Source organism: Cariama cristata, unplaced genomic scaffold, assembly GCF_000690535.1.
Source record: "Cariama cristata isolate BGI_N322 unplaced genomic scaffold, ASM69053v1 scaffold6733, whole genome shotgun sequence".
Taxonomy (NCBI): Eukaryota; Metazoa; Chordata; class Aves; order Cariamiformes; family Cariamidae; genus Cariama; species Cariama cristata.
Window position 1 is genome coordinate 28,075 of NW_009608864.1, and position 22,909 is coordinate 50,983.

General features: G+C 35.4%; 1 protein-coding gene across 1 annotated transcript in view; it reads left to right on the top strand.

Moving 5' to 3' along the window:
* The window catches only part of LOC104159412 (neuroblastoma-amplified sequence-like), a gene marked incomplete at both ends in the record, with an annotated part of 71,164 nt that overhangs the window by 25,739 nt on the left and 22,516 nt on the right, over window positions 1-22,909 (top strand). The window contains 4 exons of the mRNA XM_009697311.1: window positions 10,392-10,621; window positions 16,697-16,807; window positions 20,262-20,512; window positions 22,330-22,664. Of these exons, the coding sequence (XP_009695613.1) occupies window positions 10,392-10,621; window positions 16,697-16,807; window positions 20,262-20,512; window positions 22,330-22,664 (927 nt within the window). The remainder of the gene's footprint in view (window positions 1-10,391; window positions 10,622-16,696; window positions 16,808-20,261; window positions 20,513-22,329; window positions 22,665-22,909) is intronic.

Consider the following 22,909-nt stretch of genomic DNA (forward strand, 5'->3'; position numbering starts at 1 on the left):
CCCCCCCCCCCCCCCCCCCCCCCCATTCTAAACCTTTACATATTCAGTAAAAATCTAAATCTGGCACTTCATCCACATGCTTAGAGGATGTATCCTCAAGATCATAGAGCATATATTTCTGTTTAACAGCATCTGAGTCACAGTAGATGTAATTTCTGTAGTCCATTGAATCAAGTATCCTGTCTGAAAACTCTAGCAGAATTTATAAGAAGCTGTATAGAAGCATGGAGAAGTCTGTACTTCCTATGTTTACTTTAAAATAACACTGTGTAAATCTTTCAAAACAGTACATGAGGACCTCTGGCATAATGGGAGAAATGTTCTCAGAATGAAAATGACAGATGTGTTATAAGGATAATGGGGAATGGGGCGAAGAGTTTCTTTTCCACTGGCTAAGACAGACTTTTAGGACTTGCTAGTTAGTCAAGGAAGACATTTTGAAGGAATGATTGGACCTGTTGCATGAAGGCTTGATTTTTTTTTTTTTTTTTTTTTTTACTGTGATGTGAAATACTGACAGCTAATATCTGCACATCAAAACAGAATCATAAATTGCGATAAATTCTCATAAACTTATTTTGTACTGCTGTCCAAAAGGAAATCAGCTTGATAATTTCTATTTCTGATTAAGTTATTTGCTTTAAGGAGAAACAAAGGGATTTGGGTGTTAAGTACTGCTTTAGTTTTGTACCCAAGACAATTTTGAATTTTAGTTGTTACAATAACATAATAGTTATAGTTTAGGGCATCTGAACTATATTAGTTTCTTATCCTGAAGAAGACGTTAAAGGAGCTCTACAACCAAATAAAACCACAGATAAAGATCTCTAAGAATAATGCCAGACAGAAGAAGAGAACAAAATTTCCAGAAATGGACTGGCTGTGGAAAGCATTGGTGTGAGGAGACTCATTACCCTTTGAGAAGCTATATTTATTTTTGGTTTAGGTCTGTACTGGGCCTGGCAGGGTGGGGTTAACTTTCTTCATAGCAGCCCCTATGGTGCTGTGCTTTGGATTTGCAGCTAAAAGTGTTGATAATACACCAGTGTTTTGGCTGCTGCTGAGCCTTGCTTGCACAGCATCAAGTCTGTCTCCTGGCTGCCACTCTAATTCACTGCTCACTACTTCCCAGTCTTGATGAATGAGAAGAAGAAAAGTTCTACAGCTGAGCAAGAAATTTGCTAGATAATTTTTGCTGTTAACAACTATCTCCTCATTTGTCCTATCCAGGTGATCTGATAAGTGACCAGAATAAATATATCTGGGTGATTGTTTACTCTAGAAAGGAGTGAAAAAGTTTAATTACCCTAAGGTTAATTGATATGTTGTATTCCTGTCCTCATGCTAATAATCTAATGCTAAGGTGTTTCTGTAGTTTTGGAGAAGAGTATTTTATTGACTTTAGCTGGGGGCAAGCTTTTTCTTGGAACATCAAGCAACAGTTCTAACAAATACTGCTAAGTTGCAGAGGAGAATGGGAAATTTGCAATTAATAGCAGATAAGGACAGCTGCTGTTAGCAGAAAATTCCTAGGTTTTTATTTTATTCCCATGCCTGTTATTTTCATTCAAGAAAACGAATTTGATTCCTGTCCTTTTGTGCGTTGCAACTGGCAATATGTTGAAACGGTAGCCTTGGAGATTCTCCTTAGTGATGCTTTTGATGCAGCCTACAGTTCACAAAGAAGCTGGGAGCTCAGTTCCACAGAGTTAAGTAGCCTGATACAGCTGGCTTTTGAGTCACTATGTGAAAGGGTACATTTATACAGTGAACTTATGCTCTGTGCACTTAACTTGCTTTCCTTTTCTGTTGCTTGCTGCTTAGGGAAGCCTCTATCAATCTGTCTCTAAGAGGCAGAATTAGGTCTGCTTTCACCTCAGATAAATTCACTGTCTATAAAGTAAGAGTTTTTTCTGGTTTTGCGTTTGTTTTCTCTCTCTGTTTGTATCACAACCATGGTATATTTCAGTTCCTGTGCTGTTTCTCTTTATTCCTGTCGTTAGACCATTGTTTCTGTCTATTCACATCTTCCTTTGCAGGACTGTATGTAGGCTCTCTATACTGCCCTCACTGCAATGGCATCTGTAGGCTTTAAGTGCATTAAGTGGCTGTGGCAAATATGTCATGTGTGTCTTATTCTTTCTCGTCTCCCTTCCCTTAGGGGTAAAACAGCATGTGGAACAGTTTTTAAGGTGTTACATGCTGGTATGTGTTTATCTTTTCTCGCATTAATGAAAGCAAGGTCAAAAGAATCGTACTTTAAACTTGGGACTGAAAAATGTAAAAATTTGTGTTGATCTTACGGGATTTCCATCTGCAGGTTTGACCTGCCTCCCGAGGCAGTTTTGTTGCTTATTTGTATAAGGTTGACCTTAATTATATTAAGCCAGAGAAGAACAACTCCCAGGCATGGTCCTTATACTACAGCTTTAGGTAATATTTTCAATGTAGGATGTTGAAAATAAAGACTTCATTTGAAATGGAAATAAATATTGTAGAAGGCAGCTTGTATGCAGGAAGAGCAAAGGGTTTTATTCCTCTCTGAGAAACAGTATAAAGATGACCAACACCTTTTTGAAGCAATTTTCCCCATGTCAATTGGCTTTATCTTCTCTTTTACTTTCCTTTTCTGTGTTTGAGTAACTATTTTCTCCAGTCAGTGAGCATCATTAATTTTGTAAGCAGCCTGATTTAAATCTTCTGTTGATCTTGGAACACAAAATATTTTAGCAAAATTTTATTTGTCTGGGTTGGCAATATAGGTAACTTTTCAGACAACATTGAATTCCCATCGAGTGAGAGAGCTGACTCCTCCATCTCTTTGGTTTTTTGGTGGTTTGGCTGTTTAGTAGTTTGTTTGGGGTTTGGGTTTTTTTTCCATCTTGGAGAGTGGAGGATAAATGCTAAATTGGCCTTTATAAATTTAGCCTAAGAAGCTATTAATGAAAATGTACATCACAATAAGAGAAGGTGGCCACTGAGAAATTCATGCTTCTGATCAGAAGTGCTAGCAGTGTTCCTGGATTAGGATGAAAAAGTATTTGACTTCTGTCATTTTAATGACTGTCAGGGAAGAGGAAATTATGTGTTTTGTAGCTTATGGAGTATTTAGTTTTCAAACTTTAAATGAGTAAGGTCCAGAAATATTTGCATGTATCCAGTCAAGTAAATGTACAAATTATAAGCATATTGTATTGTACTTAAACTGTATCATATTGTAATGAAGTTTTATAGTATGAGTGTATACTTATCCCGAAGTCTGTATATGAATACAGCTGCTGCCATATAGATCAAGATTAAAGACATATTCTAAAAAAATATACAATAATTAACAGCAGTCTCTTGCATTATTTTTTTTTTCTGTAGCAGTACTGCTTTCTGTATTGGAAACTATGTTGATTTAACTTACACCTGGTCATTTTGTTTGGGCTTAAAGTCACTTTGTTATCATTGTTTCTACTGCTGCTGGCTATTAAAAGATCATGTGTTACTTTTGTACCCAAGTTTCATCTGTTAGGAATTTACCTTAAAATATCTTCAGTAAAAATTCAAGGCAATTTCTAGGCTAACATGCAGGTATTAACATTCAGTGGTCTATAAATACTGCAGATATCCTGGCTGACTGTATGATTGAACTTTGTGATGGGTGACTGTTTGACCTTAAACCAAAATGTATAGATGAAATCAAATTTGTTGACTTCATTTTCTTCCCAGTTTTGAGTATTCTGATAATTCTAGCCAGTGATTCTGGTACTTCTGCAAATAGAGTTAAAAAAATCCTGCAGAACATGATTTTGTACAGTAGATACTGTACACTGCTGAGCCCGATTCTCATACCATCTTTAGTGTAATTTCTGAAGCAGAAATAAAAACAATAGGTTTCTACAAAATCTGCAAAATCCAGATCTACATTTTTGAATACAGTATGAAATCACTTGTTTGCATCACTCATGTACAGTACTGTGGTGATAAACATTTTAAAGAGTATGAACAGGCATTAAAATCATTGTACTTAAATGTACCTGAGACGTTAGAGTATATTTCATGAACTTCTGATGCATCATTTAAGATCTGAAATAGAAAATTGTTTTAATATTGTCTGAATGTATAAGACCTACCTATATGTTTGATAATTGAGGATTTATTGCTCAGCTTATCTCTACTTCATTTTTTTGTTAGTTTGTGCAACTTTATTCTGACGCAGCTTATAAAAAATATTCTAGTAGGTATCCTTATATGTTGACTTCATGTGATTTCACTGGTGGATGATGGGATTTACTGCTTCCTGTGTCCGTTTAAAAAAGGGTTGTGAGAGCTGATCCTGAACAAATCAGTTTTGTCACCCAACGATATACATACCTACAGCAGTGGGAGGACAAAGAAAGTTGAGGTATCCTTGCACTTGAGTGATATGACGGTACAGGTTTTATTTCTGAGTTGTTGTGGACTTCTGTCTCAGCCATACACTTTATCTTTTGCTTTTGAGCAGATCGAACGTGAGACAGCTGTGAGCTGAAAGGTAGACCACCTCAAATTCATACAGTGCTATGTCTAAGTTAGTGTACTCTTGTCTCACAGTATGACAACAGACTCAGTTGAGGACAAGTGTCATTGATTTAATTAATGAAAAGCTGTCCTATGGAGGGATGGATTTTACTTCTTGAGTGAACAGGCACATTCAGGATTTTAATTCTTCAGTAAACTACTTCTTTCCTGTAAATCTTTTTTCCTGCTTTGGTATACGAGGAAAAGTGTTGCCTATATGTGTTTCTCTTCATTCTTTTTTTCTTGTCCTCCCCCTCCATCAGATTTATAACACGTTGAATCTCTTGCTACAGGGATTGTAGCAGTTACTACAAGGATTAGGGAGAGCTCTCCACTTCTCCCTGAAATGTAAGTGCTTTCCCAGGGTGTAGTTTGGTTCCCTTAGAAGCACTGGAGGTGGGCAACAACTAGAGACAGGACAGTGATCAAAGTGCAACTGTGTCTGCACCAGGATTTTTACAGCCTGCTGCCTGGTCTCTCTTGCTTTGCTCATATGCTGTCATCTCCTAGCTTTGCTAACCATTAGTCCGTATGTGTCTTCCTCTGTAGCATGATCTCTTTTTTAGGATCACTTAAAATGGTTTAGAATAAATCTGGTCTTACAAGGATCTGGGCACAATTTAGCGTGTCCACTGCCTTCCCATTTGGATTCCAGTGGCTCACTGTGGTTGCAGCTTTTGACCGTTACCAAAAGATTACAGTTCAAAAGGTGATGGAAGTGTTTTGCAACTTCAGTCCAGAAAGTTCCACAACATCAATTATGTATTCAGGGTGATTATGAGCTGATTATCCTCCATGATCTAAGCAGCTTTTCTCATCAGCGTTCCTAGTCATTTCTGTATTACAGTCTGAAGATCGTTTACATGAAAAACAAACCCAAAAGAATAATATTCCTTTTTAGAACAATTGGAAAGATTCTTGATGTTAAAAGAACTAAACAAGCTAAATAACCTAATGATCTAATATTATCTCAATGACATGTTTACAGTAAATCTTTTTATTATTTATATCTCTTACCATAGCTGTAAAATCATTGCCACTTCCTGAGCAGGAGAGAAACAGGAGGAAAAATTCAGATTCATTTTTTTTTTCCTGATATGTATGGTTGAATGAAGTCTTTTTTGAAGAGATTTGAAAGAAAAAAGAAATAGCAACTTGCTGGGGAGGGTTGGGCGAGTGTCAAATTGAAGATTATTTTAGGGGTCAGGGTGAAGAAATTCCAAGACCAAAACCTCTTATCTCTCTTTAAAACCAGTGTTGCTTTTGTAATACTACAGTGACATACAGATTCTCGAGGACTTCACAGGTGTGATTCCCAAAGGATGGTCAAAGAGAAGTACTGCTTTAAAACATCTAGTGAGGTGGACTCTGAGCCCCAGCTGAGGCTACTGGTAATGGCTGGTGGTGCAATATTGACAGTAACTTGTCTTGATCTGTGCTCAGTAAATCACATCTAATAGCATGAAATTAAATGAACTTTATGCTGAAGTGATGGGTGCTTTTTTCTTTTCTCTCTTTCTTTTTTTTTTTCTTCTTAATTCCCAAGCAAAGCCTAAGCCAGGTCATTTTACTATTGCCAGGACAAAACTGTTACAGCACAAAATATAGTGTTAATCCAATAGATGAGTAAAATGCCTTGATGGGTAGCTCACGAGGGATTTCCCTTGGCAATGCTAGGGACACTCATGGGTTCAGGGTGTAATACATTCGGGTCAGCTCTTGTGGCTTTTCTGGAAAGTTTACCTTATGTTTGCTGCTGAGTTTGTATGTAAAATATCCTTCTTGAATGATCAGGGAGGGAAAGTTGTGTTCAGATACCTGTCTAGAAGTACTGGAGGAGATTTATCTGGCAAAGAGGGGAGTTGGACACCTAGGCACCATTTTTAACTATCTGAAAGACTCTGAAAATCCAACAGAGATAATAGTGTAGTAGCAGTTTGGAGTTTTTTGGTGGGTTTTTTGACAGATAACATTAGAAAGAGAACAAATTTACTATGACTTCTTATCAGTCTTACCTGTCAAAGTTCGTTTGTATTTACACAAATTGCTGTAGAGATTTTTTTTTTTTTTTTAAAGTGGCTATTACAATTTTAAGAAATTCAAAGAATTTGTAAACCCTATGAAAGCCTTTACTGATTTTGCTAATTTTCTTTACTGCCAACTGCTATTACTGGCTAGTTATTACGGTCTTTTCAATTAAAAACTGTTAGGATTTTTTTGAATACTGGCAAAACAACTATAATGATCTTTGTTCTTTAGAACAAACATGTCTAATTGAGCTAGGTATCTAATGGGTGCAGAACTATTTGTGCTTATCTTTTAAAAAACATGTATTATAAAAATGTTAAAGAATGCTTGAAAATATGAAATACAAGTTCTACACAGCTTGGTACCAACCACTTTAGCTTTTTATATTTTTTTCATTGAACTTGTGTTAAATGCCTAATAAATACTGCGCAAGCAGCACTGTTATTTAAGAAAGCGTTTTAAGTCTCTAGAAGGATGACAAATCTGCAAGAAGGAAAACTATGTGTCGTTCCAGTAAATGAGTTCTGCAAGGAACTGCAACTTGGGAAAGATTGTTTTTTATAGATTAAAAAAACCTGGAAAGTCTCACATTAGATATCAGTATAGGCTCTTCCATGAAGCAGGCTGTGGGTTTTCTCTAAACTAATTTTTAATTTCACATCCTTTGATAGTTTGGAGCATAGGTTTTGTAAGGGCTAAAATAGGACAACGCTTGATTGAAAGATTTTTGGTGGTAAAGAGTTCAACACAATCCTTGGCAACTGCTTGCAATAAAAAAAACCCACCTCGTGTTTTCTTTAATCTGAACGTATGTATGTTAATTTACCAGCTGTCAGATCTCATACTTTTATCTCCTAGATTGAAGATTTTGATGCACTTTTTTGCCTTATGTATGTATGGATATACATACTAGGTTATTCATACAGGATATGATTCTATTATTCTAACTCTGTCGTCAATAATCTCAATAGACCCCAAGACGTTATTTCCAGAGACATTATTTGCATATTACTGGAAGATACGTTTCTTAAATCCTTTAAATAAAGTTTGTGATACCTTTCAGAGCCATCCCTTTTATAACATATTTCAGAACTTCAAAACCCAGAAAAGAACCTAGTACTGGGAATTAGTTATCTTAGTGACAAACATCAATGTATTTTTTTGTTTCTCATTCCTCATATGTGCATCCAAGGATCACATTGATCCTTTAAACAACATGTACATCAGATTATCTTCCACTTCCTTCTCTTTCCCGTCTTGTAACAGTTTGTCATTGTTACTACTTGTTGTGGTATTGCTGTATCACACAGTGGTCCTTGATCCAGGTTATTTTTTTTTTTTTATTACAACCTAGTAGTGAAACGAGGTAGAAGAGGTTCAGCTAAGAAAAACAGTGAAATGGTACTGATCAATTTGATAGAGAGCAGTCCTAGGGGAACCGCACACTTCTTACTGCATCTTTGTAGGTATTGTGTGGCAAGAGTATTAACATGAATATGATTAAGCTGATTAGATAACCTTAAGATGTTCCTTTGAAGCATAAACAGGCAGCATGGAAGATTGCATACAGATGCTTTTAGGGAGATGTATCAAATGGGGAATAAAGGTTGGCACTAGTGATAGATGTCATTTGAGAGGGTGACAACTTGGTCAAAATATTATGATTAGAAGTAAAGTGGCAGTTTATTTTTTTAAAAAGGAATTTCACATTTAAAGATGATGAGTTCCCAATGGATTGAAGACAACAGTGGACCAAAAATAAAATTGTTTTAATCTACCTGTCTTAGTAATTAGTATTATTTTAAGTTATTTTTAGAAATACTCAAGTTTAGTTCTATCTCACGGTGAAAAATTATGTGCTACTCAGGAAACTCATTAAAAATATTATCGTTTCATCTCCAGAATACATTTCTTGAGGAAGAGTTCTGGTGTATTTGTTTGAAAATACTTTCAAGGTTGTCTTTGTGTACTTTATGAACAATCTGGTGAGTTGTGCACTGGAAGAAGAGTGCTGACACTGGATTCTACTCTTCTTAATGGAGAGAGGGGAAACCTAGCAAAGGAGAGCAAATTTATCCTCGTAGGTTGTCAGAGGGACCTGCCTTTCTCAGTGGACTGTACAAAGGATTTAGGCAAATATGTTAAACAGGTTTCCTCATCTTGCTCTGACTTTCCTTGTCTCCATGCTCGGTTTTCTAGTGTATCACCTAAAATGAGATACCAGAGTACATAATAAGCAGTGGATTGTTTTCCAGATGATATAATTGCAGTGTGGAGGCACTGCTCTGCTTGCCTATCTCTTTTCTGAGGTTTTATTATTCTGTTACCAATCTCCTAAGCAACCTTGAAAGAACTACTGATGTTGTTTATAAAATCAATGAGTTTGCAAAGTTTAGAGGCCCTCAGAAAAATATCATGTGTAGAGGAAAAAGGATGCCCTGTAGCATTTAATATGACTTGGTGAGCAGCCTGTCAGGTAAGACTTGAAAGAAAAAAAGAAAAAAAAAATCAATTTAGAATGACCAGCAAGTCATAGAAAAATTCAAGCATGCCTCAAGCTTCAAACGTTTGGTGCATGTTTTACCTTGCTGTGCACTCTAGTTAACATTCATAAGTTTAGCTTCTAATTTAGCAGAATCATTCTGTAATAAAAACAAAGTGTATTTTTCCAGTAAACTCAATATTTTTCAGATCACAGCAGTTAAATCAGTTGTTTCTTTTAGAAAATATTTCAACTACAGTTGGCATTCCCAGATATTTTTTTGGTGGCCCTTTTGGCGGAACTCCTTCCTCAGTGAGTGCTACACAGAAGTCATGGTGATTCCTTATGACATTGTGCTGCTGGTGGCCTCTTTTTCATGGAAGAGAGAAATCAAGGTATTGAGTGTGCAGAGTGATTATATATCACACACAGCTGGGTTCAAGTGGGGGTGCCCAGACATAGCCACTGTCCAGATCTTGAAATAATTGGGAACTCTCTACAGTACATGTATTCCTTTTTCATTTCAAACATGCAGACTGTATTTGTTCCATGTTCTAAATTGTTGCATTGCGATGTGGATTTTTGACTACAGAAGTGGTTGATTAAATATGCACTTGATGCGTAATTTCTGATGTAGAAAAGTAAGTTTTATTTGTGATGAAGGTATTTTGAAAACAAAGGTTATCCTAATCCATGGATGATCAGTATTTAATTATTTGAAGGTTTCAGGGTGTAGGCAATACCTTGTGTGTAATTTGCAGATCCTGCAACGTTTCTCATTCTTTGAAAGTATCAGTGCTCAACACTTAAAATGCTAAGCTATTCCTTTTATCAATTCTGTATAATAGAAGTGTATCAGAAATTTAGTAACAAAAAACCCCAGTCTGCAATATTGCTTCCATTGTTGTTTTTGAGACAGAGTCTCTGTTTTAGAGTAAACTTGCTTGTAGTGTTTGTAATCAAGGAGAGATTTGGTAAGTTTTCTTTGATCTGTTGAAGTGTTCTACCAGTCAGTTGCCTAGTTCAATGTCAATAAAGGTGAGGGTTTTAAAAACAAATAAATTCAGTTATAGTGATGTACTTGTTACTATTAATTTGGTTAGGTACATTTGTTTGAATTTTTGTAGCATATGGAATAGTCTAAAGCATTTCAAAAGGATAAATTTTAACATCATAGAGAATAGTCTTTACAGAAAATTTGGAATTTTGTTTTACTTAAAACTTCTCAGAAATGGAAACAAATATTTCAGTTCTGAACACAGGGGTCAATTATGAAATGCTAATTTTTTTTCAGAAATTTACAGGACTTTTTTTAGTCTGTCCATTATTTTCACAGACTGATCCAAAAGAGTTGATTGAGATGGTCACAAAGTATGTTACTCAGTATGGCTATACAGACTGGCCTGAAGAAATTGCAACTTTGATAAATCAGCTGCATTACTACAATGAACGACTACTGGATTTCACTCAAGCTCAGATTCTGCAAGGACTTGGCAAAGGAGTGGATGTGCAGAGGTTTACAGCAGATGGACAGTACAAGAGAGAAACAATACTAGGATTGACAGAGTAAGTAATGTCTTTTATGTTTATTTTCTTTATTTTAAAATGGAATTACTTTAAGCTTTAAATCAGGAAAGTAAATTGAAAGTAGTGCTGACCTTTAGAAGGGCTAAGTTACCAGTTGCGTTAGATATTTACACTGTAATGCTGCTACAATTGGAGCCTTTTCTATTCAACTACTCCACTTAAATGAAATGTTGCTCAAATGAAATGTTGCTCAAATAAATGGATCAATAACTTTTAATGGAAGCTATACCTCTTTGTTTATTAACTGCTAATATTAATCGGGGATGAATGAAATCAGAGCATTCTCCTCATAGGAGGAGGTCTGATCTCTTCCTTTCATCTCCTGTAAACCTGCCCTAGTAATCTATTAGGGTATGCCAAGCGTCAAAGTTTGTAATGAAGTATAGTTTTTTTTAAAAAAAATTAATAAACTATTTTATTTTTAATACTATAGTTAAAGTTACTGTATATTACAATATTTTTCCTCTGTAGTCATTTGGAAGTACTGAAGCCTTCACTGCACATGTTGTGATATTTAGAAAGCTTTTTGTCTCACCTTTCAGTTATCCAGAATAGAAAAAAAGGAAAGACATAGGGTAGTACTGTCCATTTTAAAAATAACTTTAACTAACATCTGCGTGCGGGTACTTTAGGCTGCGAACAAGTCCTGAATGTACTTGAACTGTATATGTTTTGAAGACAATAGCAGTTGAATAGCTGCTAGACTATGAAAGGAAGAGTTCTGTGCAATAAGAAGCTTTTAATATAATTTTTACCCTAATTTTAAACTACTCTGTTCATAAAGCTTTTGAAGAGCATATTTAGATGTCTACGGCCTTCCACCTATGTACCTACTCATAGCTGCAATTCCAATAGAAATTTGTTAGTAAAAAAATTGATATGAAATGCTGAATAAGCATAGTAGTATAACCTCAGGTTTGGAACAATAAGGACGCCGCTGCTTTGCATCTGTGAAACCTATACCTGCGTAGATTTTGGCACTACATTCATAAAAATAGCATCTTCTAATGTTTCCATTGGAGTTACCTGTTTTGTGTATCTTGTTCATTGAGCACATATCATATCAGTAGTGTATCACCAGGTGAATGTTACATCTTGATGATTATCTGCAGTAACTTCAATACAAAAATCCTTCTGTTATTATGGACATTTATTTTGGATGCAGCATGCTTACTTATGTTCTCATCCAAGAGTCCTTTAGGTAATGTCTTTTGTAAAAATGAAGTAAATATGAAGAGAGAGTTCCTTAGAGGAAGTAGAGATCAAAACACAATATGAAAGGGTTAGTAACAATAGGGCTTGATAGCATGTGGATGAGAGCGGTAGTTCCATACTGGGCAGTTGCAAAGATCCAATTAATTGCTTGTTCAGCTTGCAGCTTCCTTGCTTTAATCTTCTCAGTTGACTCTTAATCTGCATTTTCTGATGAAAACAGTGTGCAAATTCAATATAATTGCAGAGCATTTTTCCTTTTTTTGAATGATCATTAAGTACCTCATGTTTTTAATTTTTTATGAAGTGCTGTTTGCAGGAACAACACCTGGAAGAGATGCTATCTTATTTACAAAACAGTTTTGTACTAGAATGAGCAATTTTCTAAAACTACTTAACAAATAGTTGTCAATTTTGGCTTCCATATTTGGTGTATTGTCATTAGAGCTTATTATGCATTATTTATCAAATATTTAAAGATCTAGGTGCCTCACAGACTTAATCAAGGTTAGTTCTCAAGCAGTTAACAATTTATATGGGCAAAACAGAGCCAGAATGTATATGGAAAGGAATTAGGGAAACTGAATAGGAATTCTTGAGCAATCAGGTGAAGTCCCATGTAGCTTCAGACCAACTATGGTATATAAGGTTTCTAAATTATTCTTTTACTTGAGGTCAGCTTTTGGGTGGCTTTTTTTTTTTTTTAATTTCTTTTTAATTCACATGCTCTGAGATCTTCAACCCTTTGCTGCTTCTCTTAAAATGTTGAAACTAGGAGTTGATTTTAATGATGTAATACCAATTTCTTCCTTGTCTTACGTCACTGATCTGAAATACTTATTTTAGATTTTTAGAAAAATTGTGCAATTATCAAGCAATCTGAATTTCATAACTTAGCTTGTGCTTATTGGATTCTTAGAGTGGTTTTGATGCATATGATCTAGGTCTCTTTCCAGAAGACTAAACTAGAAGGTCCTGTATAAAACCACTTAGAATGTACTTCAGCTCTTACTAGTAACATTAGCTTCTGAACCGTTGTGTATGCTTTTGCTATACTGCTGTGCTGTATTGCCAGTGTAGACACAGCCTTTTCTCCCTGATGCATTGCTGCTGCAGAACTTAACAAACACCCGTAGCCTTCCATCTCATTTTTCTGCTTCAATCATGAGAGGAAACTAAAGGCTCTTGGTTTAAATCTTCATTTCACTTCTCCAAGTTGCGTATTTTTTTTTTTTAAAACATTTGTTGAGGACAGGCAACTAGAAAAGTGAATTGCATTTCCCTTTATTATGATTGAATCCAGTGGTGGTTCTAATGCTTTGTAGCTGATTGATGTCAACAGAAAATGTTGAAGACAGCAGTTGTGAGCAAACACATGCACATGTATGATAGAACAGGGGCTTTAGAGAACAAGATAGAAAAAAAAAATTTGCTCTGAGCTGCCAAATATTTATTTCTGTGAGCTTGAAGATAGTCAGCAGAAACCTAGCTGAATGCTACATTCACAGGCATATTTTTTGATGCTTTCTCAGGCATATTTTGGAAATACGTGCTAGCACACAGGCAGAGTAGCTAAGAGGCATCCACAAGAATTGCTTCTGACTCTGTTTTTGCACCAGTCTTGGTGCAACAATGCACAGGAAGTGAGTCCAAACTGTGCCTGCACCGAAGCCTTCAGTGGGCATTTCTCTGGCAGTCCTCAGGCTCACAGAGACAGGCAGTTAGGGCTGGGCATGAAAAGAGGTGTGTAAAAGAAAGTTAAAAGGTCCTTTACAAGGTAGTGGCCATTTTTTCATCTTTTTATTAAGTAACAACTCATTGTTCTTGTCTTGTCAGTGTTACTTTGACAATAAATAGCTTGTTACTGTTCTTCATTTATACAACATAATTTCCTTAAACCTCCATTGCCTTATGCTGCCACTGCATGACATTCTTAAGACAGAAAGGCAGGATTTTAGTAAGGTTTATAAAGTGCTAGGGGGAATGGATCCTGCTAGCTCCAAGAGCCACTCCTGATTTGTATGATCGACTGAGTTATTGTGCAACTGAAACATTCATATCGTCTTCCTTGTTCACTGAATCACAGAGTCACAGGCTGGTTGAGATTGGAAGGGACTTCTGGAGGTCATCTTGCCCAGCCCCACTGCTTAAGCAGGAGCACTTAGCCAGTTGCCAAGGACCATGGCCAGGCAGCTTTTAAATACCTCCAAGGATGGAGGCTCCATCGCCTCCCTGGGCAATCTGTGCCAGTGTTAGTCATCTTCATGGTGCAAAAGTATTTCCTGATGTTCAGATGGACCCTCCTGTCTTTCAGTTTGTGCCCATTGCCTCTGGTCCTGTCGCTGGGCACCACAGGAAAGAGCCTGGCCCTGTCCTCCTTGCACCCTCCCCTCAGGTATTTACATACATTGTTGAGATTCCCTTGAGCTTTCTCCAGGCTGAACAGTCCCAGCTCTCTCAGCTTTTCCTTGTAGGAGACACGCTGCAGTCCCTACATCACCTTCATGGCCCATCACTGTTCTCTTTCCAGAGGCTCCATTGTTCATTTTGGAACTGCTCAGTTCATTTCAGAAGTTGTTGTAGTATTTACTTTTTAAACAGAGGGTTATTAGATCATTCCTAAAAATTTCCTTCTGTCAAGATACTCTCTATCTGATTTGATGATACAAGGAAAGTAATATATTGTACTTTTTTTTCTTTAAATGGAAGTATTGAGATCAGTGTTGAGGACTAGCCTGCAGAATACTGCCATTAACCTCATCACCTCCAGTGTACCTTTTCCTAAATACTTTGTTATCATCCCCTTAGCTGGTGGCATACTCGCTGTTCGGTTCTTGCACCAATCCTCACGTTCACTTTAACTGGTAATCCCCGTGTTGACAGTACATAAAATGATTTCTGGAAGATGCAAGGGAATGTAAGTTTACATGTGTTGTGATTTAACAACAGCCGTATCCCTGGTTAAAAAAAGATCTGCTTTTATGTACTGAGTGACAACCTGCACAAACTGTGGCTACGAATCTGGAATTTACAATGTAGTGTTGTCATGGTACTTCTTAATGTTGAAAAATAGGATAGAGTGTGTGCCTTTAAAAGGTTAGGTGACTCTTAGTGAGTATTTTTGAAAAAGTTTAGATCATCCTCCTCTTATACATACATCACTGCTTGCTGGGTTAAAAAAATGTTCTTCTATTTGCATTGAAGTATTGAATCCAGTTTCATGAGGTTGGGTACAGGAAGCTTTGCTGTGCTGGACAATCAGAGGAAAGGTGCTGTGGCCATTGGAACAGAAGAGACAGGATAGTGTGTGGGATTTTTTTTTTTTTTTCTTCCTCCCCCCCTTTTTTTTTTCTTAAATGTATTTCAATAGATACTTTTATCTTAAAATGTATTTCTTAATTTTAATGCTTATGTTCTGCCTCCTTTACTTTGCATACATGTTATTCAGTGTAAAGTGCCTAGTATTTTTCATGGGTTGTCATAACTAAGAGTCATTACAAGAGGGTTATGGACTTTTTGCTTTTCTGGGTTTTTGTTGTTTGTGTGGTTTTGGTTTGTGTGTTTTTGTTTTTAAAACTATTAGAGCAAAAGTTATAACACAAAGGGTATTCTCATAACTGGTTGTGAAGATTTTTCAGCATTATGTTCTTTATTGGCATTTTGCTTTTCTACTGTGCATCATATGTCTTAATTTTAATTCTACAATATCTGTAGAAACTATCACAGTGAAATGTAATGATATGTTGCATTGAGTGTCTAAAAATCAGAATTAAGGTGTATGAATGTGTCAACTGTTCACCTAGGGTGGTGAGAAAGTCACAGACTCCAGCTGTAAACCTTGTTTAGCATAGACCAAGATATGGTAAAAGACAAAAAAAGAACTAGGAGGATATGCTCTCTAATGTATAGGGTTCTTTCTGCTTTCCTTTTATTGTCATACATAGATCATGATGATGGTTTAGAAAATGTACTAAAAGTTATTGTTGATCCACAAAGTCTGCTCCCCACATTCCTCTCAAGATTGTAGAAAACAATGTAAAGAAGATGTTAAATATAATATGATAAGGTTGCTCAAGTTTATAGAGTTAACGTGAGTCTTATATTAATATATAATTTTGTAAACTAATTTACTGACAGTTGCAATTGTATTTTGTAATGGTTCGTGTTGTGTAAGGCTTTTTTCCTCAGTCCCACATGACTTTTAAGTTAGAGAATCTAATGCAATATGGTCTTCAGTAGTCACATTAAATACATTTTTTTAGAAAGTTGTTCATGACAGGTCTATTAGGATGTAATTACAAACAGATAGTATTTTTCTTGGAACTATGCAGAGAAATAAAGTACGTGAACTTCTAAGAGGAGCTTTGAGGACCTACATACCAGTTGTGCTAAAACACTGTAGGTGTTCCAACTAAATCAAATAAATGCTAACTGTGACACATGACATCCTTTATCACTTTGTAATTGAAATGAAATGAAAAATGAAGTTTTGAAATGAAAAATGAGGTTTTCATTTTAGTACAAAGGTTAAGCAGAAAGTGTCATTGAGAACCAAAGTGTATGTAGAGTAGGTAACCGTCTTTGGAATATCTTTGTAGTTTGATTCCACCTCCCCCAACCTTTTTGTTTTTCCCCCAAATGGAGCACTGAGTTATAAGCAAATACAAGAAGACACACTTTGTGTATTTTTATTTAACAGTGATTCTAGTTTCTTGATTTATGAAAAAAAAATTAAGAAGAAATAATTACTTTTCTAATGTTAAATATTTATTTTTTCATATCATGTCTCTAGGGGCTTAGTGTAACTTTTCCTTGTTTTCTTTCACATCTCTCCTCTTTAAGAACACTTGAAGAAAATGTCTACAAGATTGCTGTTTCTTTGGCTCAGCGATACAGTGTTCCACTTTGGGAAGTTTATATGACCCATCTGGAATTTTTATTCACTGACAGTGGGTAAGTTGCCTCCCCTGCAAATAAACATATTATTCTGTTACACAGAAATATGTGCTGACCTATGAGAAAAATGAAGTATATCGAGGATGGAGTTTGGTTTGTGTTTTCATATTTCTTGTGTTGTGATAGTTTGAGAATTTTTGTCTTTTCCATGTGATGCTTTTGTAACCAGCCACAAAAATAGTTTTATCCCCAGCCACAAAAATAGGCGTTACAAGCAAGGATAAAAGTCCGTATGTGTCTTACTGTTCTAAGTATCCTGAACTTTAGTTTCAGTGTTTAGGTTTCCACAGCTTTGAATGCATAGTGCTTTCTTCTGAAAACAACTTATATTGTACTTATTTTTATAGTCCCTTGGAATATGTTCTGAGGCTTAGATAGTTTTTATATAATTATTTATTTTTAAATAAAAAAGTTTTGCTATTTATTGATCTTTCTTCTACATAATAGCAAAGGAAATAAATATATTGGCACTTCCTATTCACATTATTCATCTATTGATCTCAGTTTTGGTTTTTTATAGAAAGGCTTTTTTTACAATATTTCTTTGGAACTGTTCTAACCTATGAGATTATGGCTGACTAGACCTGGCATTGGTGGGGGGCATGAGGGGAAGGGTGAGGGATGCTTTTTGTGTCTGTTCCAGGACTGCCTTTTTTTTTTCTTTTTTTTCTTCCTTAAACTTTGATATCTTGTCTGTCAGACATGCACTTTTTGCCCACTGAAAGATGAATAAACCCGTTTGATGAGAGACTAAGCTACTTGCCTGAATAGTGCATTCAGATGACAGTGATGTAGAGCCCCCTGTGTAATACAGCAGCTCTTATCTACTGTTCTGACAGATATGATCAAATTAGTCTAGTTTGTTTCAAATTTTAAATTGTGAAAGCAGCTTTAGCTTGCAGCGATATTTGTACCTCCCTTAACATTAACTATTAATTAAAAAACATTAAAACATTTTATAAAACACGAGACATAAAAAACAAAGCCTGGTAGATGTTGGTGCAAGATCTGAGAAGACGAAATAACATTCTGAGATGTTCTTTGCTTCCCTCAGAAAACAGAGAAGTCATACCCTCTAAATTTTGATGCTGCTAAAATATTTAGTGCTTTAAAAAAGTAGACAGTCAGGATATAAACATGACAACACTGGGGTCAATGTGAAAGAGCCAGCTGACTTCTCTGGGACTAAAATGTTACCTAAGGTATTTTGCAACAGTTTTCTATCATTTTCTTTGTTCTTGTCCTCCGTGAGTTAGTATTCATAGAATTCTGAAATCACTGAAGTACAAAGTAACAACCTTTTCCCTAATGAAATTGAAAAAAGTCTTGAAAATTGATGTATAATAGTATAAAAACATAAAAAACGTTTAGATGTGGTGCTTCAAGACATGGTTTAGTGGGCATGGTGGCATTGGGTATATGGTTGGACTTGATGATCTTTGAGGTCTCTTCCAACCATAATGATTCTATGATGGCGTGCTGCTGAACATGTTTTTGTTGTGTCATAATCTCATTTTAAAGTTTATTGACAGCATATGGCCATTACAGTATATTATAGTCTTGGGATTATGGCATTAATAATGCATGACTCGTTATGCATTCATTCTGAATGGAAAAGAAGTTTATTCTAAGACTTACTGCATATTTGGTTAAAGAGATTATTTCTATAAGCCACTTTATGTAGGGAGAAGCTCAAAGGAAGCACTAACATAGTTTGTATTAATTATTTCTTTGATTATTTGTCGACAAATAAACATCTCATGTTTTTCTGTTATGCTGTGAATTCGAGTCTGATGAAAATTGTTCAGAGTTACATTTTTTTAAATTCAACTGAAATTTAGTTGTTTCTTTGGCAGAATCTGATCGCATTTGATTACCAAAAATCTATAAAATGCGTTTTATGATTTCAGTGACAGGAAATTTTATGTTTGCCTGTCACAGAATCTGTTATTCCAGAATCTTTCTGAACAGCATAATATCCTCTTCCTATCCGCCACCAGCCCTACCTCAAAAACACCTGGCAAACCTCTGTAGATCCTGTCAATATCATTTAATGTCCGTCTAGCCTTTATTTTGAACTTTAGGTGTGGACAGAAAAATGTATTCAGGTCGCACTCTTGAAATACATCAGGTCCAATTATCTGTTTTGTCTGACATTAAGAGTGAATGATGCTTTATTTCCGTTAATGTTATACTTATTTCCATTAACATGGCAGAACACTTAACAAGAATTTGGACAATTGAAATAATGCTTACAAGGTTAACAACCTAACTGGGGTAGATTCTAGATGTAAAAATAACTCAAAAGTAATTTATTCTCCCTTAGAAATCAGAGAATCACAGTTTTTTAAACTGTGAGAAGGTTACCTTTGTGATATTTACTGTAAGAAAATAATCTTTAGGAATGAAACCAAGACATATTTTACTTGGATATCAAATAGAGACACTAACTTACATGTGACATTTATACTCAGGAAAAACTGATGTTGAAATTCTGATATAATCAATTTTAAAGGTAGGAGAAAATCAAATGGGATTAGAAGACATCGTATTTCCAAATGAAATGTACTACCTAATGTGGCATGTGATTGGACTCTGGGGAAAGACAAAGTGGTAGTCATCTGTAGGTTACTTCTTTCTTCAGATTTTAGGTAAAACTTTCAGTTGAGAAAGGTATAAACTTAAGATGAGACTTCCTTGGTATGCACCCATTTTTTTCTCCAAGCTGAGGAGAAAAGGAGTGATTGCATTCAGCTATCTTTTATGTAGTCAGCTGGAGGTGTCTGAATTCATGCTGTGAAAGAGCTAATATATTCTTTTCAAAAGGGTCAGGAAAAAAATTTCCTGAAGCAGTGAGACTGAGGTCAGTCCAAGACTTGCTGATATTTTCATAAGCTTTCATGGATGACAATTTGAGAAGCAACTTGATTAATTTGTCAAATGAAATATGCTAAGCATGAATAATAGTGTCAAATAGATTAACTAGTGGGCAAGAGCCAATTTTCAGTAATAATCTCTATCAAAGCATGCACAGGTGCTCATTGACTACAGAAAATAGAATGTAATAGATTAGGAGAACTTCTAACTGGGCAATAGAATTTTATAGCATCATTCAGCCACCAGTTGTTTTGGTTGGTTGGTTTGTTTGTTTAAAAAAGCTTCCTGTACACATACGCTGGACATATGTCTACTTTTACTTATAGCTATACTTAGAGATGTGAACTGCTGCTTTGAGTCACACTTCAGTATTCATGACCCTTAATCTGCATGTCCAAGTGAACAGAAAACAAGATCAGGAAATACAAGAGCTCCTTAGGTTTCGTTTATGGAGAATAACAACTCTCTAAATATTTATGATGAGTGCAGCTTTTTTATTATTTATGAGTGTGCAGTTGAAGAGTCTTTCATGGCACGTCCAGGCCTTTGAAGCCAAAATTATTTCTAAATGCAGGTTATCGACACTGGAAATAGAAGAAAGAGCACAAAGTCTTGGTCTGTTTGAGACTTTAAAAACCAGTCCGGAAACCTTATGTGAACACATGGTTAAATATGTTTACCCAAGTATTGAAGGCAGAGATCACCAGCGGTTGCTCTATTATTTTACACTCCTTGAAAATTGTGGTTGCTCAGAAGTGGTGAAGTATGCCATTAAACCTGAAACTCACATCCGACTCCTGAAAAAATTCAAAGCAGTTGCACCAGGTAGGAGAGTTCCTGTTTCTTCGTAGCTGTATTTGTTACTCTGTTATGTGAGTGTTGATGTGATTACGCTTATGTAATTTATAACCTCCAGGTAATTTTTTTTCAATGAGCGTATCAAATGAACGCAAGTAATTTAGTCTATTAGTCATATCTTACAGGAGTAAGATCTTTCTCTTTGTATTACTGGAAATTTAGTTTACTCTTATCACAGCAGGCAAAAAGTATTTAAAAAAATATTTCTGTTGGTGATGCAAGTTAAAATTATTGACAGTGGTTTGTAGTGAATTTTTAAAGAACAAATACAGACCTCTGTCACCATTTAAGGCTGGGCTGGCAATTAACCTCCTAGAGCATAATTTTTAACACTGCAAGTTTAATATGAATATTGTCAAAGAACTTAATTTTACCTTTCAAAAGTCTGAATTACTTAATATATTTGGAACATTAAGCAGTTTGTTTGTTTGTTTGAAAAAGGATCATTTTATTTTTCGTTTTATCCTTGATGTTACCTTTTGCTTTTGCAGAACTACAATATTATTTGTCCTCCCACATTATCAGGCAATGCCTAGAAAAGTGAGATGCTGGGAAGCACTCTGAAATTTTAATACTAGTTTCAGTTTGCTTTTTAGTCAAGTATTAGCATTATCTTGAATTTCAATTGAATAACTCCAAATACAAGTTGAGAATGAAAAATACACACTGTATGGGATTACCTGCTGTGGGGATGACTTAATTGTTCAATACTAGAACCTCATATGTATCAGACACTAACTTTGCTGCAGAATTTGGAGAGATTGTGCATATGAGTTCATGTATTGCAGGAAGAAAAAAGACAACTTTTCCGGGGAGGAGGGATTACCTCCAGTTCTTATTATGTCTAAACACTTAAGTTCTACGATGCTTCTCAAAGAAAAATCTGTCAAGAAGTTACTGTTTTCCTTCAAAGTTATTTTTAAATGTTACTCAAAGAAAATGTCCTGGGACCATACACCAGACAAATTATTCACTTTGTATGGTATGGTAAAAAATTGTATCTATTGTATTGCACTCTTAATTAAAATTCTCAGTGTTCAGCATAGTTTATAGATAGTAGTCAAGGAACAACATTAAAGTGTTTGTAGAGGTTACAGGCCCTCAGTATAAGAAGAAAAACATGGCAATAGAAGTCATTTGTCTTAGGAATTATATGCATAGAGAATAAAATAGTATTGTTACTAGATATATTTTGTTGTTGCTAGAATAATTTGCAAGAGTTTTCTTCCTGTAGGAACCAAAGTAGTAACAGGAGTCTTGTATTATATAGGTATTCATATAAATGGATCTACATGTCCTGTCTCTAGTTGACCTTACTTAGTTTACTTGTGGTTAGCACCTTGCATTTTTGCTGACGTAGGTAGTAAGTAACAATGGTTACATGATTACATCTTTTTTTAATCAATGAAGACTTATGTCTTGAGGTGCATGAAGTTTTCTAGGCTTTATATTAAAAAAATTGTAGCACAGTTCTATATACTATATTCTTGCTTCTTGGAGAATCTGCTTTTTCAGTTTGTATGGATATGTAACGTTAAAATATGTTCCAGGGATTGAGAGATTTCACATGCATCAGGACATCATAAAATGCCAGTGTTACCTGTATACAAACCTGTTTTCCTCCCTAATCTGTCAGTATGTATGTAAAACGACATGGAGTAGAGTCTTTCTAGTTCTGCAGATACTGGTTTAGTACTGATTGTTTTACACATAGTGTAGAGTTTGAGTAGATTTGACTATGAATAACTTTTATTTTGTTTGCCTCTTTCTCCTCCTCTCAATAGGTCTTAATTACAAAAAGCTAACAGATGAAAACGAAAACCCTCTGGAAGCACTGGAGCCTGTCCTTACAAGTCAAAATATCTTATCTATTTCCAAACTGGCTCCCAAAATTCCTAAAAAAGATGGCAGCATGCTGTCACCAAGTTCTGTTTATGCTGTTTGGTTACAAAAACTTTTTTGGAATGGCGATTACCATCTCATTAAAAAAATACCAGAAACCATGGATGAGTGGCTACATGCCTATGATATGTGTTCAAAGTACTTCGATAGACTTGATCCAGATGATATTGTCACTTTTAATGATGAAATTACCTTTTCTTCAAAAGCTGTCACAAAGGTAAGCAGATACATTTGAAGAATTTCAGACCTCGGGTGAGGCACAGTTGAATATAGTATCAAAAAGAAAGTATCAGCAAATTTGACATTTTTCATTTTACAATTTTTAAAGATAAATTTGTAAACCTACCTTCCTCTACCTACCTCTTCTTTTTATGACTGCCAGTATAAAAAAAGATTTTTATTCAGCTAGTTAGCTCTGTGGATAGGAGAGTTTTTGATGGAACCCCAAACTCCCTGTATTCT